This window comes from Carcharodon carcharias, chromosome 12 (genome assembly GCF_017639515.1).
Source record: "Carcharodon carcharias isolate sCarCar2 chromosome 12, sCarCar2.pri, whole genome shotgun sequence".
Lineage (NCBI taxonomy): Eukaryota > Metazoa > Chordata > Chondrichthyes > Lamniformes > Lamnidae > Carcharodon > Carcharodon carcharias.
In genome coordinates, this window is record NC_054478.1 from 78,562,227 (window position 1) to 78,581,131 (window position 18,905).

The 18,905-nt window shown below is 37.3% G+C and overlaps 3 protein-coding genes across 10 annotated transcripts in view; 1 reads left to right on the forward strand and 2 right to left on the reverse strand.

Annotated features, from left to right (window-relative positions):
• fastkd1 (FAST kinase domains 1) overlaps positions 1-453 on the forward strand; it is a 43,703-nt gene extending 43,250 nt beyond the window's left edge. For all 8 annotated transcript variants that reach the window (XM_041200731.1, XM_041200733.1, XM_041200737.1 and 5 more), the window contains one exon: positions 49-453. In XM_041200731.1, the coding sequence (XP_041056665.1) occupies positions 49-141 (93 nt within the window). In that variant the 3' untranslated portion in view covers positions 142-453. The remainder of the gene's footprint in view (positions 1-48) is intronic.
• An 808-nt stretch (positions 454-1,261) lies between these two features.
• klhl41a (kelch-like family member 41a) lies at positions 1,262-8,532 on the reverse strand. The gene is made up of 6 exons (XM_041200738.1): positions 7,314-8,532; positions 6,775-6,932; positions 5,654-5,761; positions 5,380-5,565; positions 2,456-2,602; positions 1,262-1,482 (listed from the first exon to the last, which is right to left on the reverse strand). Exons 1-6 carry the CDS (start codon positions 8,439-8,441, stop codon positions 1,371-1,373), a joined length of 1,839 nt encoding a protein of 612 aa, XP_041056672.1. The 5' UTR covers positions 8,442-8,532; the 3' UTR covers positions 1,262-1,370.
• The window catches only part of bbs5 (Bardet-Biedl syndrome 5), a 71,288-nt gene continuing 59,210 nt past the window's right edge, over positions 6,828-18,905 (reverse strand). Inside the window, exon 13 of the transcript XR_005944567.1 lies at positions 6,828-6,932. The gene's annotated coding sequence lies outside the window, so the exon portion shown is untranslated. The remainder of the gene's footprint in view (positions 6,933-18,905) is intronic.

Here is an 18,905-nt window from a genome sequence, read left to right on the forward strand (position 1 = left end):
GCATATTGTAATTTTAAAATGTTGTCTTTTTTGAAATTATCTTTATAGATTCCTCATTTTGAGTGGAATTCCATGGAATTGTCAACAAAGGATGCATGGGTAGAATATCTTAAACAAAAGATATTTATAGGAGAATCTTGAAATCATGAACCAAATTTTAACATAACTGATTATAAAATGTTCAGTTGTAGAAATGTATTGAATATTTTAATAAAGAAGATTTATTCTTGTACTGCTAATTTTTACAATTCCTAAATCCCAAATCTTAATTCAATTGTTTAAAACCTGGAAATTCCATATTGGTATTTCAAAATAATATAAGCAAAGGTGATATTTAAGGAATGTATCCTATGTTAGTAAGAAGCTCCAAGATTGGAGGTTGGACATATTGAATATGCAATATCTTGGATGAAATTTCTGTACAGTGTTGGAAAATAAAGTATATAGATATAACGTGCTGGAGGATAATGAGTTATTTGATTTTCTAAAATGTTCCAACTACTTGTTAGTATTTTACTCTTAAGACACTTAATTAATTGGGTTTTCTTAAATTGCTTGAGAGATTTCCCTTGATTTAAGATTTAAAAAGTTGAAAAAACAAATTAACCATATTTTTAGATGCTGTACATACTTTGAATATTTTGCTGAATTTTACATGAATTGTATGAATTACAACAATTCATGTAAAATTCAACAAAGTATTCAAAGTGTGTACAGCATCTATAAATATGGGTAATTTGTTTTTTCTACTTTTAAAATCTTTAATCAAGGGAAACCTCACAAACAATTTAAGAAAGCCCAATTAATTAAGTGTTCTTAAGAGTAAAAAGCTAAAGGCAGTTGGAACATTTTGGAATCATTTGTGATATGCTGCAAGTGTTTTGGAATTCATTGAGAAGGAAATTCATTTAGTGAATGCAATCTAGAGCGAGAATATAATTTTTAAAAAGGCTTGTGAAGTCCACAAATCTTATATTTTAAACAAAGTCAAGGCCAATGGAATTGATAAGGCAAATTGTATGTGAACTGCAGAGAGAATGGGTAGAATTACTTTTTACTTTTAAATTCACTTTTATAATTGCGTAAATACTGTATGTATTTGTTGCGTTGTATTGCAAATAATCTTGCACTCTAGTACATGTTTTCAGCTCCTACAGCATGCATATGTTCTGCACCCCTTCAGTGTATCACTACCTGACACCTTCATGGGATCATTGATCACATAGGGTATGGTGCAACATTGACTCAATACATTATCATAATGATTTTATACAGAGTTTAATTATATGGAGTAATAATTCCAGTTGGTACCATACACCAGTAATGTTTGTCTTCATATAGCAGCAATATTAATAACTCTATGGAACTATTTATAATTTGGTAAGCCTGAACATGTTGAGGCATACAGCAAGACACGTGGCTCCTGCAGCATAATTAATTTCCTTCACCATGCCACACCATTCCTTCTTGTCATCTTCATACCTAAACAAAAAGTAAAACTTGTGTTTTAGTGCATTCAAAGTCTTAAGTTTTTGCATAACAATTCATGTAAAATTTAGCACAGTATTCAAACTATGTACAGCATCTGTAGGTATGGTTAATTTGTTTTTTTTCTGATTTTTAAACCTTTAAATGAATGGGTGTGATAGTAAGGGATTGCATTTAGTATATAATCTGAACACTTAATTAGGATCTAAGGAATCTTAATGTAACTAGAGAAATTAGTTTTGAAATGTCAAAAGCATTAAAAAGTAACTTTAATCAAATTTGACATTTAAAATTTTGGTAGGAACATGTTTTTAACTTAAAAAAACTTAGGCAAGATTCCCAAGTGAAAACTCAGCAGGTCAGGATGGCATCTGTCTATTTGAGAGGAACAAGGTGCAAAAGTTACTCTGGGCCTCTGTCAAATCTAAACCTATAAATAGAAAATTTTTACAAATTAGGATTTAGAGTACAAGCGTAAAAATGAAATGAAATTACACTAAGCATTAGGTAAACCATAGTTAGACAATGGTGTATAGTTTTGGATATCCTACTACAGGAAGAGTATCAAAACTATTGCGAATAAATGGTGTATATTCACCACGACATTAAGCCAGAGATAGGAATCTATTGAGGAAATATTGACTAGTTCCACTGAGTAAAGAAGGCTGAATAGATTTACCTGAGATTTTAAAAATTACAACATGATAGCTTTATCAAGATTGGAATCAGAAAAATCTTAATGTGGGTTTTTGCTGAGAGAAAGAGCTGGAGATTTGCTATCATTCCTGAACAATTTTCCCCAGTAACCACAATTATTTTCTATTTAATCTTAAAACAATTCTATTTAGGGCACTTGTCTACAGGTGAACAAAACTGCTTCTTAGCAGCTAAACATTGCAAGTATGTTCCACACTTTCTATGCTCAAAGAAACAGAAGGCCAGCAGGTATTCTAGTACATAGACTTACTTCCACACATCAGTGAATTCTGAGGGAGAAAATTCTTTATCTTCCAACTGAATCATAGCAAAACCTCCAATAGCATAAAGTGATCCAGCCATATTGATGATATTTATAGAACTTCTCTCTTGCGGGAATTCTGGCATTATTTCCCATCTGTGATAGTCAAACAAGAATAGAATAATATATTACAATAGCAAATGTACAAATAGATATAATTACTTTCTACAAATGGTTGTATGGCTTTTTAGCTTACTTTTTCTTAGGAATAGACATCAAAATCTATTTAAGCATCTTTCATTTAAAGACATAGGAAGATGGTGTGTAATTTGTGTAGAATTTTATTTGTTGCATTTATTGTTTCTTTCAAACTAATCGCCCAATAGAAGTGCACAGATTGTAAAAGTTGCATCACATCATAATTTTTGAATTATTATTTTTGATGAAATATACTAAAGTTCCAGTTTGTTAGTGTGCCATGCATAGTGTAGTATAAAGTGTAGCTTGGACAGAAATTGATTAGTATTCAGATGTTACTAGAGGGTTTTTAAAAAGTGTAACAATTTTTTAATAATTTGAAATTCAATTTTTTTACCCTCATTAGAAATTTTGGTACACATACAAATTATTTTTACACTTATTTGGGTTTCTGAAATCATTCATATGAGTTAATGTTTCTCTGAGCCTTTGCCTGAGATGGAGGCAACAACAAAAATGCCAACAACAATTTTCATTTATACAGTAGTGTTATCAAACATAATTTTACACGAGGCCACATGAATAGCTATTATGATAGGTGGCTAAAAACTTGGTCAAAGAGGTAGGTTTTAAGGATAAGAGGGAAAGGCAGAGCGGGTTAGGAAGGGAATTCCAGAGCTTAGGATCTGGGCAGCTCACGGCACAGCAGTCAATGAGAGAGCAATTAAAAGTGGGAATATGCATGAGATCAGAATTGAAGGATCCTAGAGTTTGTGGGGGATTGTAGAATTGGAGAAAGTTAGAGATTGGGAGGGATGAGGACACGGAGAGATTGTAAATGAGAATTTTTAAATCAAGATGTTGCCAGTCTGGGTGCATGGGTGATGGATCAACTGTATTTGGTACAAGTTATGATAAGGACAGTAGTGTTTTGGATGAATTCAAGCATAAAGGATGAATGGTGGAAGGCTGGCCAGGAGAGGGTTGATTATCAAGTCTAAGGATGATAGAAGTGTGGATGAGGACTTCGTTTGCAGATGAGCTGAGGCAAGGGTAGAGATAGGCAGTGTTAGAGGTGGACGTAGGTTGTCTTGGTGATTGAAAGCTCATCTCTAGGTCAGATAAGACAGTAAGGAACTGTCTGGTTTAGCTACAGATAGTGATCAAGGAGAGGGATGAAGTTGGTGGCTAGGGAACGAGGTTTGTGACAAGATTCAAAGAAAGCAGCTTCAGTCTTTGCAATAATCAGTTGGAGGACATTTCTGAATTTTGGATAAGCAGCATGACCAAACAGAGACAGTGGAGGGATGGAATGAAGGAATGGAACTGGGTGTTGTCTCCATACTTGTGGAACCCAATAATTGCCCAGATTTTGTGATTGGAGGAGAAGCGATAGTGCTCACCATTGACCTTGAAAACTGCCCATAAAGAGCCAGTATTCTCGTTGGCATGGATTTTACCTTCTCTAACATTAATTTGTCAGTGAGGACTTGGAAAATCTACTCCATGATTACAATTTTTTTCTTCACCTTAATACCATTGGGCAGGGCCAGGAAAAGAAGTTTTCAACTCATGCTTGGCATTGAACTAAGTACTAATATCACTGTAATTAAGCTGCTCAATGTCTGGAATAGCTTTTGCTGTCAATTTTAAGTTAAATATTCCTCTCTACTTTTTTATATTTTTAAAAAAACATACACAAATTTAACTTTTAAAAAGACACACACTTTAGTTAATTCCTTTTTCTACAATCACACCATTTATTTTGGACTTCCAAAAGTATTGGGCTTTTATTACCTAAAACCTGGGATCAAACACACTTTTTCCCCTGGATAATTAAGATTTTAACCCAGTTAAAATGGACATGTTGCATCATCTTTAAATTCAATTTCTGACATATAACTTTTGCCATTTGTTTATGTTTTATTGGCACCCCATGGAAGATCATTAGAAGCCTCACCAATGGTGGCATTAAAGCTTTTTCTTCTGCTTCAATTACAGCAAGATAGATCCTGAAGTGAAAACCATTTGTTGCATAATAATCTTACTAAAGTTACTCTAATTTTGTGTTACTTGCCACTTATCAACCTAAGCCTGAATGTTATCCAGATCTTCATATTTTTAATATGAATTCTCATATCCAAGATAGTACTGTACAGTTGTGGTCCCCTCTTATATTACATGGCAGGATCAAGGATTATACTGTGTATGATTATATGTCATCCCTCTCTGTTCCTCAGTTTAGTAGCCCTAATATTTCATTCCCATTCTCTTCAACCCCAAAACATTCCTTAATACTATTTCATAATTCCGGTCTCTAACTCCAGTTCTTGACTAATCCCTAATGTTGTTGATATCTTCCTACTATTAAGAAGTAATTTTTTTTAAAAAATGAAGTTCACAGTATAATTAACAACATCTTCAGAAAGAGCTTGTGGTCCTACCATTGCAACATACAATTGTTTGTTATAAGATCATAGAATGTTTTACCTTCACTACACTTTGTGGAAATCAACTGATGTATTGATCGCCCTCTGTGCAAATAAAATGTTTGGACATCAATTTAAACATACCTTTTATTTTAAACCTGTGCTTCCTCATCCTTCAATCATAATTTACATTAGTAATCCAGATTCCAACCCCTTAACTATCTCAAATACCTCAAGATCACATCTCAGGTATCCCCTTTGCAGGCTGAAAAGGTCAAGTTTTATATTCTTTTTGATTTCACTCACTTATTATTCATGATGTTATATGCTTCAGCTGCAGCTGTCAAACCATCATCAGTGACTCCTCCAACAACCCAGATTTTGCTTTGATGAACAGCAGCTCCAAACATAGCACGTGCTGTCTTCATAGCTGCGAGTTCCCTCCACTCCGATTTTTTAGGATTGTAGACAAACAATTTGTTGATACATTTACTGTGGACAAATTAAAAATATAATTGAAATAATCAATTATGCCAGCTTGGAATCAATCCTTAATGTGGGAAATGTATATAATACTTACGTGTCATCAGTTTTCCCACCAATAACATAGATTAATCCATTATGTGAAACCACAGAGTGGCCATAAATCTTAAAAGGGAATGCTTTGGATTCATTCCATTTTAGGTTGCTGAAAAACAAACAAAATTTGCATTAAAATTAAATTCTTATTATACCCTTCAAGCAAGGTAATGTTTATCAGATTTAAGATTACAATATTAGTTCAAGAATATTACTGAACAGAGAAACTTGTTATTGAAGTTTTTCATCTTGCATTCATCAGGAAGATTTCACAACAATTTATAATATAGGAGAAAAGGGTGCTCGTTGGTTGCCAAGGTGACTCTGTTCGAGGTATTGCCATGGAGAAAGCAACAGGGAACAATAGGTCCCCCAAGCTCCCAGGTAATTCAAAAAAGGTACAAGGTTTGAACATATTCCTTTTGTTTGCAGGGAATAGGTCCCGAATGGGTGGCTGTGTGGGAATGCATGTTACTCCTAGCTAGTGTAAATGAGCCATGTTACGAGCTTGGCTTAAATTGGTTGTTAGTATAGCTATTAGAGCACACAGGATTGTTGCACTCCCTCTATTGCAAGCTCAATTTTTTCAGATGCTTTGCCTTTCCAGGGTAATTTGAGGTAGACGGGCAGGTCAAAGCTAAGGGCCCTAATGGCATAGAAGGTATTGGGGAGTTAGTGCTGTATCTGAAGAACTAGCTTTCCCATTGCGATTCATCTCTTTTTGTTTCTGGCTGCACATTTCTGGCCACATAATATACAAGTTACAAAATGAAAATATTGCAGTCAATTCCCAAAACTGACCCAACCCATCCGATTATCGGCCGGTCTAAATATGTTGATCTAATCCTGTTATGGATGGGGATCACACTCTTAATGACGATATTATTTTATATAAATAGATATTCTTGGTCAATGTTATTTACTCACTGTTAATATTAAATGATAATCATTGAAATGACAACCAATAGTATACAACGTTCCAAGAAAAAAGAATGGTTCTGATTGCCTACAATGGTTTAATAGCAGCATTTTGTTGTACGTCATTTTATGTATTAATATGTATCGCCTTTTAAATATTTCAAAGATAATATTTTGTTTAAAAGGAAAACAATGTGACTTTACTTCATGTCATAGCAAAACACTGAATCCAGCGCTTGTTCATTTGGAAGATCCTTGCCACCAATCACATAAAGGAATTTCTCTGCTTCTCCCATTCCGAAGAGACATCTGGCTGAAGGCAGCGGTGGCAAGCCATCCCATTCACCAGCGATGCTGTCGAACTAAAGCGTCAGACAAGTAATTTTAATTTGCGACCTATTTCTTCACAGATTTAATTCATTTACAAATGTGTTCAGAAATCCGATGAGATTTGATAGAAATTTGTGATGGAGCACATTTATTTAGCTAAACTATCACATTTTGCTCAAGGTCTTTCAACTAATACCAATTTCCACAAGTATTTATAAACAGGACAAAAAAAGGGAAGAGAATACATGGTCGTTTAAAAAATATTTTTTAAATTAATAAACTTTTGTGGAGTTTTGGTGGGATGCTTTTGGAAGTACTTGAAATAAATTAATATTTACAAAAAATGTTCCAAATGTATTTTGAAACGAACCAAAAACATAACTGATTTCACAATTCGGTAGATTTATGTATACCTGGTAGAAATAGCAGTGATAAGGCTGTTCTTTAACTTCTTCATCCATATATAATCCACCAACAACAAAAATTAGGTTTCCCTTAGTAGCCAAACTAACATGGTTTCTGGGAATCTGATCACCCAATGCAGCCAGAAAGCATTGATTTAGGTTTGGATCATATGCCACCGCCGCCGTATCATTAATGAACATGATCATTTCCTTGACGAACATGCCATGTCTGGGAATGTCATTCAAGAAACCAGGGAGCAGATCTTCATCACCTACGTCACCATTAACCAGATCTTCACCGCTTTCTCCTTCCTTTGCGGTTTTGTCGTCTCCTTTCGCAGGCTTGGGAAGTTTCCCAGCAAAAGCATCTTTAACCATTTGAACCTTCTTTATCAGATCTGGATTAGCTTTAACAATGTCATTTTTTTCCACATGGTCTTTGACATATTTCTCAGCCATAAGGCGAAAGCGGATGCAGTCAAAGATTTCTCCGAAGCTTTTGACCCTGTTCTCTTTATCATTTCGGACCCATCTTAATACAGCTTCAAATACAGCTTCCTCCTTCTCCACATTTAAAGCGTCATTCGCTATTATGCCGATGAGCTCATGCGAGGCAAGTTGCAGAAAATCTTCATCTTTACAGATTTGTTCAAAACGAGCGGACGCATACTCACGGGCAGCAAGAGCAAGCCGAGGACAGTCAAGAAGGAGTCCTAGCCTGAATATGGCCAGGCAGTTGCTAGCAGATAACTTTTCTTGAAGGTAGGTGACACACAGTGTGAAAACAGAGGGAATCTGAAAGCGACTAGACGCGGCAAAAACATTTTGCACGTTCTCATCGGTCAGTTCTATTTCAGAGGAATACAGGTACTGAAGGATCATATCCACGACATTTTCATCAACATCTTCGAGAATCACCTCACGTTTCTTCTCCTCATTTTCTTCTGAAAAGAAATATTCACGGAAGTAAGGACTGCACGCTGCCAGGATTAGTCGGTGGCAAGGAAAGAGCTTATTGCCCACCTTCAGGGAACAATCAACAAACTTGTTCTCATCCAGTAATTTTTTCAGTCCATCCTGAAGTAGGGTGGTTTGATAAAGCCGAGATTCGTCCCTTATATCTTTTCGAGGGTCCATGGCAATGTAACTTTGGAGACTAGCAGCTGGCGTTTGCCGCACCCGGGTCTGGCTGAAAAAAGGCAGATCGCAGTGGCTTTCTGCACTTGAAGAGCTTGTAATTTAACTCCAGAAGCTAAATATAGAGAGAGACCCTGCATGTTGGAATTCAGATTAACCAATGTGGAAAACAGACCTCACTTTGGCAGCTGTTGCAGACGGAAAGAGACAACTGTGGCCGGCTTAGGAGTAAAACAGGACAGGCAGGCAATCACTATCGGGAACGATTACTAAGGGAATTAAATTTAGTTATTTTTATCATATTGAGACAGTGTCATAGCTGGTGTATATCACAGCCATGACTATCACACGTTACTGAATAAATCCTTCTACTAACTTCTCGTAGGATCTCTTTAGATGACTCCAACTGACACCCATACAGCTGCCACCAATTAATCACAATGCTCTTTGGATGCTGATTTATGGTTTTTAGAGTTCTTGGGGTCGACTTCAACATTTGCAAACTAAATATGACTTCTACATTAGAAGTTAGTACAACGGAATGTAACCTGCTCAAATGTCTCATACTATGTTCTTTTAAGGTATCTGTCTTTATCATGGTAAAAATTAGTCTTCAGGTAACAAGTTTACAAAAATGCTTTCAAATGTTAGTCTTTAAGTATTTATAAATCTGACTAATAGCAAGATGTTTATGGATTCCTACCATCAATATTAAGCGAAATAGAAATATCAAATATTTTAATGCACATATAAAACCCAACCATAGAACACTTAGAAAACCGAATGAAGCAAAAGACAATGTGTACACGTTTAAAATTTATTATTTGCGTACATAAGAAAGATTTAGTTTTTGTTATGGATAGAATAGATTTCTGAGTTAAATATGTTTAGATTTATCAAATGTAAATACTAAAGTTGAATGAAAAAATTACATGCCACTCTCAGCAAAATCCTTTGCCCATTACCTATTATGGAACTGAGAACTCAACCAGGAAATACTTAAACTTTTACAAATCCCCAAATCCACCTAAAATTCATATTGCTTTATATTTTAGCTCTGAAATTGTTTGTGGTTACCCCGTTTTTATCCGCAAGTAACTTACTGGAGTCTGAGAGAAGCAATGTCAACTGCTGAACAGCTGAAGGTAGTGATCACCTCGGCTCATGCCCATTTTTAGGTTTAAAAGTTGATCAACCTTACTCATTAGTAAACTTAACATTTATCTCACCATTTTAATAAAATGACGTGACTCATTTTCTCAGCACGCCAAATATTTTAGCATCTTTAAAATTTGGCGAGTGTATAATGTAATGTTGTGTAACTAGATATTTTATAAATAATTTAATGGCCAAGGGTATAGTTTGAAGACTGCTGTTAGTTTTACAAGATCAAAATGAACCATTATTTTTAGTGCTATCAACTCAGTAATTTTAAAGTGAAGAATATCTTGTTTGGATCTTTATTGGTCTCCATGCTGCACCGAACAATGGACTTCAAAGACTCAACTCTTCCCAAATCATCCTCGGCTGAGAAAAGGCTGGGCAGCTTGCATTCAGGCTATCAGGTTGATCAACTATCTGATTTCCCTTCCATCCGTGCTTTGGTCATTCTTTTCACTCGACTTCTTTGCAGCTTGGCTTGATGCATCAGTTCTGCCCTGTTATTAAGACAGGTTCATTTGTTCTTCCATTGCATTTGCTGACAGTACTTGGGATTATGGTCAGCAAAATATAGAAGAACCAAAGTAAAAAAAAACTGGATTATTGCCTGTTGCCTCCTCTTCTGGCCTTCCAGATTCCTTAATTCCATATGTGCCTTTCAGTCCATTTGCTTGCATACCATCCAAAGTTTTTGTCAGCCTGCTTGCTCATCCATGCAGGAATGCCTCTCCGTTCACCCACTTTGTACCCAATGCTTCAAAAAGTTTTCTAGCCCACCTAGTCACTAAACTTCCTGAATGTTTCTTAGCCCACCCCACATCCCGTGTTTACAAATTCATCCAGTCACTCAAATACTCAGCCTGCTGAATGGTGAAAGAGATTGAGAGCTGAAGGAGGCTGTGAAAAAAATGAGAAGTGAAAGAACAAGAAATGAAGGATGAAAGCAATAGAGTGAAAGTAAACAAGGGAAACAAGATTTGAAGAAAAAATTGAGATGGATGAAGACAGAGGGAAGAGTGTGACAGGATGAAATAGAGGGGGACTTACAGACATTCACTGATCCTAGCAACCAGCTTCCTCTTCTATTTTGTTAGTCCCTCTTAAAGCTTCCAGTTCCCCTTCTAGGTACTCTCAAAACCCATCTCAGTACTTCCAATTCCTTACATTCCCTCAAACCCCTACTGCATCTATTTCCAGTTACTTGCAAATCTTAGCACACTGCATTCTTTCTATGTCCCAGTCATGCCTCACAGATCCCACAGTTTGTCAGCACCCAGAGCTCCTTCTCTTCACTGTTCAGAACTCCCGAGTACTCCAGGTTTACCAACTTTTCTCTAGCCTTTGCCTATAGCTGGCACTTTGCTCCCATTTCCTTCAGGACTTGCAACCCACACAAAAATTATTTCTTAGCTCATCCCTCCTTATGAGTGCTGCCGGAGCTCAGCCATGTCCAAATCCCACCAAACCAGGACCACAAACCTATAGAATGTTCTTAGCCCCTAGAGCAGTCATAGCCCATTCTCCCATGAATATTCCCAGGTCCTAAATTAATCTCTTTACTCAGGATGTGAAACTTATTACTGCGTGGAGTGCTTGAGTCATATAGCATGGATGTATTTAAGAGGAGGTTAGATGATGGAGCAATAGAAAGATGTGCTGATTAAGTGAAATGAAGTAAATTCAGTTGGAAGAGTTCAAGTGGAACAAACAATGTCAAATGGCATGTATCTGTGCTGTAAATTCTATGAAAGATTGACAATAATTTTAAACTTTACTATTCCTCCATGTGCTGGTTGATCAGAGGTGCTGGTCTCCTCAAATTTAGGTGTTTTTGTGGACATATTTTTCAATTTTAGCCACCTGCTTTTTCCAGGCAACTGAATATAATATTCCAGAATAGGGAATCACTTGTTTTCTTAGGGTAAATATTAACTGGCACTAGGATCAAGATAGATATTAGTTGGACATTTCAATCTTATATTTTAAAATGTTTATTCTTGTTCATAAATCCTTCCTTGCCTCTCCCTAACTCTGTAACCTCCTCTAGACTAACTAAAGTCAAGGTTTACTTGGCAACAGTGATCCCCAGGTTCCTATATGCTTCAGAAACTTGGGCAACCTACAGCTGGCACTTCAAAGCACTGGTGAGGTACCACTAGCAGTGCCTTCGCAAGATCCTCCAAATCCAGTGGCAAGAAAGGTAGTCCAACAGCAGCGTCCTCTCCCAAGCCAATTTGCCTAGCATTGAGGCACTAATCACTCAAAACCAGCTCTGCTGGGTAGTACATGTCACATGCATGCCTGACACCAGATTCCCAAAGCAGCTGCTCTACTCAGAACTTGGTTGTGACAGGACATTCCCAGGATGGCAGTGGAAGCACTCTAGGGATGTCCTCTGAAAATCTTTGAAGAGATCAAGCATTCCCACTGACTCATTGGAGACCCTGGCTTGTGACTGACCAGAATGGAGAAGGCTCATTTTGGAGGACACCAAACACATTGAGAGACTTTGGAACATGAAGAGGCAAACTTGAAGTGTTGAAGTACGAACTTTCTGAAAGGGTGGTGGAGGCAGGTTTGATTGAGGCATTCAAAAGGGAATTGGATTGCTGCCTGAAAAGAAATAATGTGCAATGTTATGGAGATACGGTAGGGGACTGGGACTAGGTGGAATGCTCTTTCAGAGAGCCAGTACAGTCTCAATGGATGGAATAGCCTCCTTCTGCACTGTAAAGATTCTATGATTCGGATTCTGTATGTACATGTTCTTTCCGTCTGCAAAGAATAAGGCTCTGTGTATTAATATATGTAGCTGCCTGTATATGCAAATGGGCCACATTGTGAGCCCAACTGACAACCTTAAATTGGTTGTCAGTGTAATTCTTAGCACACTGAGGATTATTTAGCAAATATTGCCAATCACGGAATCACATCTAATGTTGGACACTGAGTTTTGAGTTTTACAAGCGCGAGCTGGTTGGGTATGGTCTATACCCTGCCTGCTGTGAACAGTGGCTGGGACGTGCTGTTTGATACCATCCGCCAGTCTTTGGGACATATGGCCTACATGCCTAGTGTCATGCTGGCACTGAAATTCATAAACCACATTACTCATTTGTGTGATAAACAGGATGTATTTTTGGCTTGACAGCAGCACCCTGTTTGCGGCGAATACCACTCGTGTTGCTACTGCATAGTAGCAGCATGAAACAGCTCAAATTTTTGAAATACCTTGCCCTTCCAGGGTATTCTGAGGTAAACTAGGCACTTTTCAGGGCTGAAAGTGACGGCTTTAGGCTCGTTCATGAGTTTGCATGATATACAGCACAAAATGATTGGATCAGGGTAGCCATTATCCTGCAAGGTGCCTTTGATGAGCCCTATTTCAGCATCAAGCTTGCATACTGAGAAAATGGCTCGGGCCCTATTTACAAGGTTGCCGATAAAATTAATCTTTTAGCAAGGAACTGCAAGAATCCCAATGCGTATACTAACCAGTGAAGGTGGGCTTGCTGTAGATCATGTAGAGAATCCCCTGGCAGATTTCTCAACTAGTACATCAAGGAAGGGAAGTTCATTTGACTGCTCCATTTCATAGGTGAATTTGAGTGCAGGATGGAGCCCATTAAGACATGTAAGAAAATTATTACATGTAACTACAGATTTAAATATAGCAAACGTATCATCCACATATTGGAAATATGCGAGGGGTAGGAGGTTAGGTGTCATTCCATCGAAGACATGTTTCTCATGGAACCCAAAAAAGATGTTTGTGAGACCTGGGCCTAGAGGGGATCCCATTGGCAATGCCATCTATTTGGGCATACCTGCTGTCATTAAAACTGAACTCAACTGCTCAAGTTGCCAAGTTCATAAGTTCAATGAATATTGATTCACACAATGGTGAGGGTCTATATCACCATGATATAGTGCTGCAACATAAATATCTGTGGCTTCCTTATGTGGAACATTGGTGAATTGGCTAGCAACGTCAAATGAACACATGGACACAGCATTGCTGTCGATATGCAAGTCCTGAATGGCCTTCGTAAATGTGAAGAAATCCTTTACTGTGTATGCGGAAAGCTTTTCAAAACTGATTGTAACAATTCACTCAACCATTTGGCTAATTCATGTTGTGCAGAACTGGTCATAGATAAGATGGGGCGGAGAGGGACATCACTTTTGTGTGGCTTGGGCAATCCATACATACATGGACATAGTGAACCGTGAGGATGAACCCTGTCATATATATCATGTGGTAGCTCAACACAGGTCCAGCAAGCATTTTGTTAGCTTACTTTCGAGCAAGGCTGTCCAATCATGTTGAGCAGCAGGTCCAATAGATACAAATTTGGACTTGCCATTAAAATTGGTGAGCATTTTGTTGATATAGTCATGCTTGATAAGGGTGACTATTTTCATCCCTTTGTCAGGTTTACTGATGTGTAGGTCAGGGTTGGTCTTAAGACCTTGCAACGTTGTAAGATATTCGCGATGCACGTGAAAGTTGGACAGGTCATTCGGAATCCCACAATAAGGGTGCATGAAAATATAATAATATTCATAATATTATTGTAAAGGTAGATTAATAGTGGGGTCTGGATTAGTTTCTCTGCTTGTATGTTTGTGCGGGGTTGGGGGGGGGGTGGGATTTAATTGAATTGGAGACAGCTAGTCTGGAGCTTTTGAGTTATCAAAAGGGAAGCTAGGTTTGAAATTCTAAATACCTAAACATGGCTGAAGTTTTAGGATGTGAGGTGAGAGAAAAAATTGCATTTTTAGATAAATTAGAGTAATTTGAATTTCAAAGAGACGGTAGGATATTACACCTAGCTAAAAGAAGCTTTTTCCCAAAAGTTACTGATAAAATTAGTGCTATGAAAGATTTATATTGTGAGAAAAGTAAAGTTGCAAAGACATATTGGAACAATAGAATTTACATTAAAAAGGAAGACACATGTATAAAGGAGATAAGGTTACGTATAAGGGGGAAGGAATTCTAAGATCTAACACAAGTGTGAAAAGCCACCAGCCTCTGTGCATCAAGTTTCTGTCTCCAGGAACTCACTTTGAATATCATTATCCAGAGTATTGTGTGCTTTGCCTGGGTCTGTTTGTTTTTATTGTTGCCTTAACGGAGGTGTAACTGGGAGCCAGATTAATTAGGGGATTTAGGGGTTATTATAGTAGTAATTTGTAGACCTTTGTATCTGCTTAAAATCTTTTCTTTTATTAATAAATGTTTAATTTAGTTTTGTAAAAATACCTTTAAGGTTCGGTGGACTTATTACTACTGAATTCATGGCACGCATCTCGAAATAAAACACAAATTGCAAAATAGTTGTGGCAGCTGTTTCAAATTTCCCTCTGAGATTTGAGCAGCTTGACATTTACCATCTGCTCTGCCATGACAAAATTGGGGGCTCCTTGCACGATATATTTGAAACTTCTTGCTTGGTTTGGGATTGGTGAATCTTAAGTTTATGAGTACAAGAAGCACTTTGAATTCAGGAGTTGGTGTGAGGTTTTTCTTTTGAAAGTGATGAGACTGGCGTTTGCAGTTGCTAAGACTTGTCTGGGAGTTGAAGTTATAACTTTGGTTGGTTTACAAAAGGTAAATAAAGCTAAATTAATGGAATTGGCAGATAAATTACAATTAGGATTACCTGTAGGGGCAAAGAAAGCAGACATAGTTGACAGCATTTAAAGTTGGAAGAGTTACCTGCCACTAGTGAGGCACAGCTGGAGGTGGCAAGACTTCAGTTGGAAATGAAAAATTGGAACTAGAGGCAGCAGAAAAAGAAAAGGAAAGGGAACAAGCATTCCAAACGGAACAAAGAGAAAGGCAGGAGAGAGAAAGAAAATAGGAAAGGGAATTAGAAATGGCAAGGTTAGAAATGGAGGAAAGAGAAAAAGAGAGAGACACAGAGCTCCAGCTTAAAGTGATGCAGTTAAAAAAGAGACACCAGATGGTGTGGAAGGACCTAGTTCCAGATCAGAACCCTAAGGGGAGATGTTTAAATTTGTGCAAAGTTTGAAGAAAGAGATGTTGAAGCATTCTTTATTTCATGTGAGAAGATAGCTAAAAACATGAAATGGCCACAGGAAAACTGGATATTGTTGTTACTAGCTGTTATTTGTATATCCTTTTTCTGTAGCTCTATCAGCTGCATTGAGCTAAATATCTCAGTTGCATTATTCCCCATTCTTTCTTCCTGAACTATCTTATCGTAGTGTCAGCTAATTGGATTTCCACTTCTCCCTGCCTTTTAACTTCCTGTTCTCGTTTCAACCTGTGAGCTTTTGATCTTATTATCACACAATCTGGACACAAGAGCTAGTCAATACTTAATGTTGTGGGAAAGTGATATTTGTTGTTCAGAGGGAGTATTGCAGGAACAGGTAATAATAAGTGGGGTTCATTAAGATGCTAAAAATATTCCCTTGTGGAAGGTAAATCTAAAAAGTAAGTGGAAAGCAGGTGAGGTGATTGTCGGAGTAGTGTAAAATTTGCCCATTGCAGAGATTCAATTTATTTTAGGCACTGATATAGCTGGGTCACAGATATGGGTGATGCCTATGGTAGCTGAGCAGCCTGTAGAGGCGTTGTCAACAAAAAGTGTTGTGGAAAGAGCATCCCGGATTGTTTCCAGATTGTGTGATAATAAGATCAAAAGCTCAGAGGTTGAAACAAGAACAGGAAGTTAAAAGGCAGGGAGAAGTTGTGGAAATCCAATTAGCTGACACTAAGATAAGATTGTTCAGGAAGAAAGAATGGGAATAATACAGCTGAGGTATTTAGCTCAATGCAGCTGATAGAGCTACAGAAAAAGGATATCCAAATAAGACAGTTATATCAGGCAGCTTACTCAGAAACAGAGGCAGAATGTATTCCAGAATGTTATTACCTTAAGGGTAACATTTTTATGATAAAATGGTGGCCTTATCCTATTTCAGCAGATGAAAGCTGGAGGGAAGTACATTAGATTGTTATACCATTTGGATAAAGAAATGAGATCCTGAGAATAACTCATGAATTCCAATGGAGGGTCATTTAGGAATTAGAAAGGCACAGGCAAAAATATAAAAACATTTTTATTGGCCTGGATTGCATACAGATGTAGTCAAATTCTGTAGAACATGTCAGGTGACAGGGAAACCACAAGCAGTGATTAAGCCAGCACCTTTAATTCCAATTCCAGCATCTGAAGAACCTTTTACTAGGATCATGATTGATTTTGTATGACCCCTCCCCTAAAACTAAAATTGGAAATCAGTACTTACTGACAATAAAGGATGTGCCTACAGGGTTTCCTGAAGCGATACCTTGATAGATATTACAACAAAGAGAATTGTGAAAGAGCTGACTACATTTTTTACAAGATACGGTTTACCAAAAGAAACACAATCAGATCAGGGTTCAAATTTCATGTCACACAGTTTAAGGGAGTAATGAACAGTTTGTGGATAAAACTATTTAAGTCAACACTTCATCATCCTGAGTCACAGGGGGCTTTGGAAAGATGGCAGCAGACTCTAAAAACTATGATGAGAGCATACAGTCAGGATTATCCACAGGTTTGGGATACAGGAATCCCATTCTTGTTATCTTCTATTAGGGACACTCCTAATGCATCGACTCATTTTAGTTCTTTTGAACTAATCTATGGTCATGAGGTAAGGGGACCACTGAAATTGATTTATGAGAAATTGGTGGGTCAAAATTTAGAAACTATCCTGGATTACATATCATACTTCAGAGAGAGATTGGACAGAACATGTGAGTTGGCTAGGGAACATTTAAATATATCACAGCAAGTGATGAAAATGAAAGCAGACAGGAAAGCTACAGCTGGGAATATTGTTGCTGGAGAGAAAATGTTATTCTGTTACCAGTATTGGGTGACTCATTAAAGGCAAGGTATAGTGGACCTTACAGGATTGAAAAGAAACTGAGTGAAGTAAATTATTTAATAAATACTCCAGATAGAAGAAAGAAGCAGAGGGTATGTCATGTAAATATGCTTATAAAACACTTTGACAAGGAAGAGGACCAAAAAGAGGTATTAATGGTGGTAGAAAAGAAGAAAGAGGTAGAAATAAAGGATCCTAAAATTGATTTTCCTCTAATCAAATTGGATAATGAGGGGATACTTGAAAATTTAAATGTAACATTGAGTTACTTTCCAGACAAGTGTTAACATGATTTGGAGAAGCTATTTCAGTCACACAAAGCTATTTGTGGGAATAACCTGAGGAAGACAAATTTAGCTTTACATGATGTGTGTGCAGAAGAATCTTCTTCAATAAGGCAACATCCTTATTGAATTCATGCTTCAAATGACATCATTGAGCCTAGTTGCTGTAACTGGAGTTCGCCTATTGTGCTGGTACCGAAACCAGATGGAACACAAAGACTGTGTGTGGACCACTGAAAGGTGAATGCAGTGACAGAAGTGGGTTTGTTTCCTATACCACGGTTGGAAGATTGCATTGAGAAAGTGGGACAATCAAAATTTATCACAAATATTGACTTGCTGAGAGGATATTGGCAAGTACTGTTATCGGAGAGAGCAAAGGAGATATCGGCTTTTGTGACGCCAGATGGACTATATCAGTTTAAAGTCATGTCATTTGGTATGAAAAATGCATCTGCAACATTTCAAAGACTGACAAACAATATAATTGCAGGACTGAACAACTGTGCTGTTTATATTGACAACTTGATAGTTTTCAGTTAAATGTGGGAGGAGCATTTACAACATCTAGAAGAATTATGTAGTTGACTACAAGAAACTAATTTGGCGATGAACTTGGCTAAAAGTGAATCTGAAAAAGTGCAAGTTACATATCTAGGCCATACCATTGGACATGGTAAGATGGCTCCGAGAGATGTGAAAGTCACGGCTATTGTGGATTTCCCCATGCCTACAACAAAATGAAAAGTTTTGAGATTTCTGGGCATGAATTGGTTTTACCAGAAATTTGTACCAAATTTTAGCAGTGTGGTTGTTCTATTGGCTGAACTATTAAAAAATAACAAGAAGTTTCAACAGTCACAGTAGTATCAGAGCACATTTGACAATTTGAAAACTGTATTGACTATGACACCAGTTTTGGCAGTACGCAATTATGCCAAGCAATTTAATTTGGCCATTGATGCCAGCGATATAGCCATTGGGGCAGTATTGTTACAAGAAGGTGACACCAGAATTGAGAAACTGATAGGGTATTTTTCACAGAAATTGAGCGTACAACAGAGAAGATATTCAATGATCGAAAAGGAGACTCTGGGTTTGG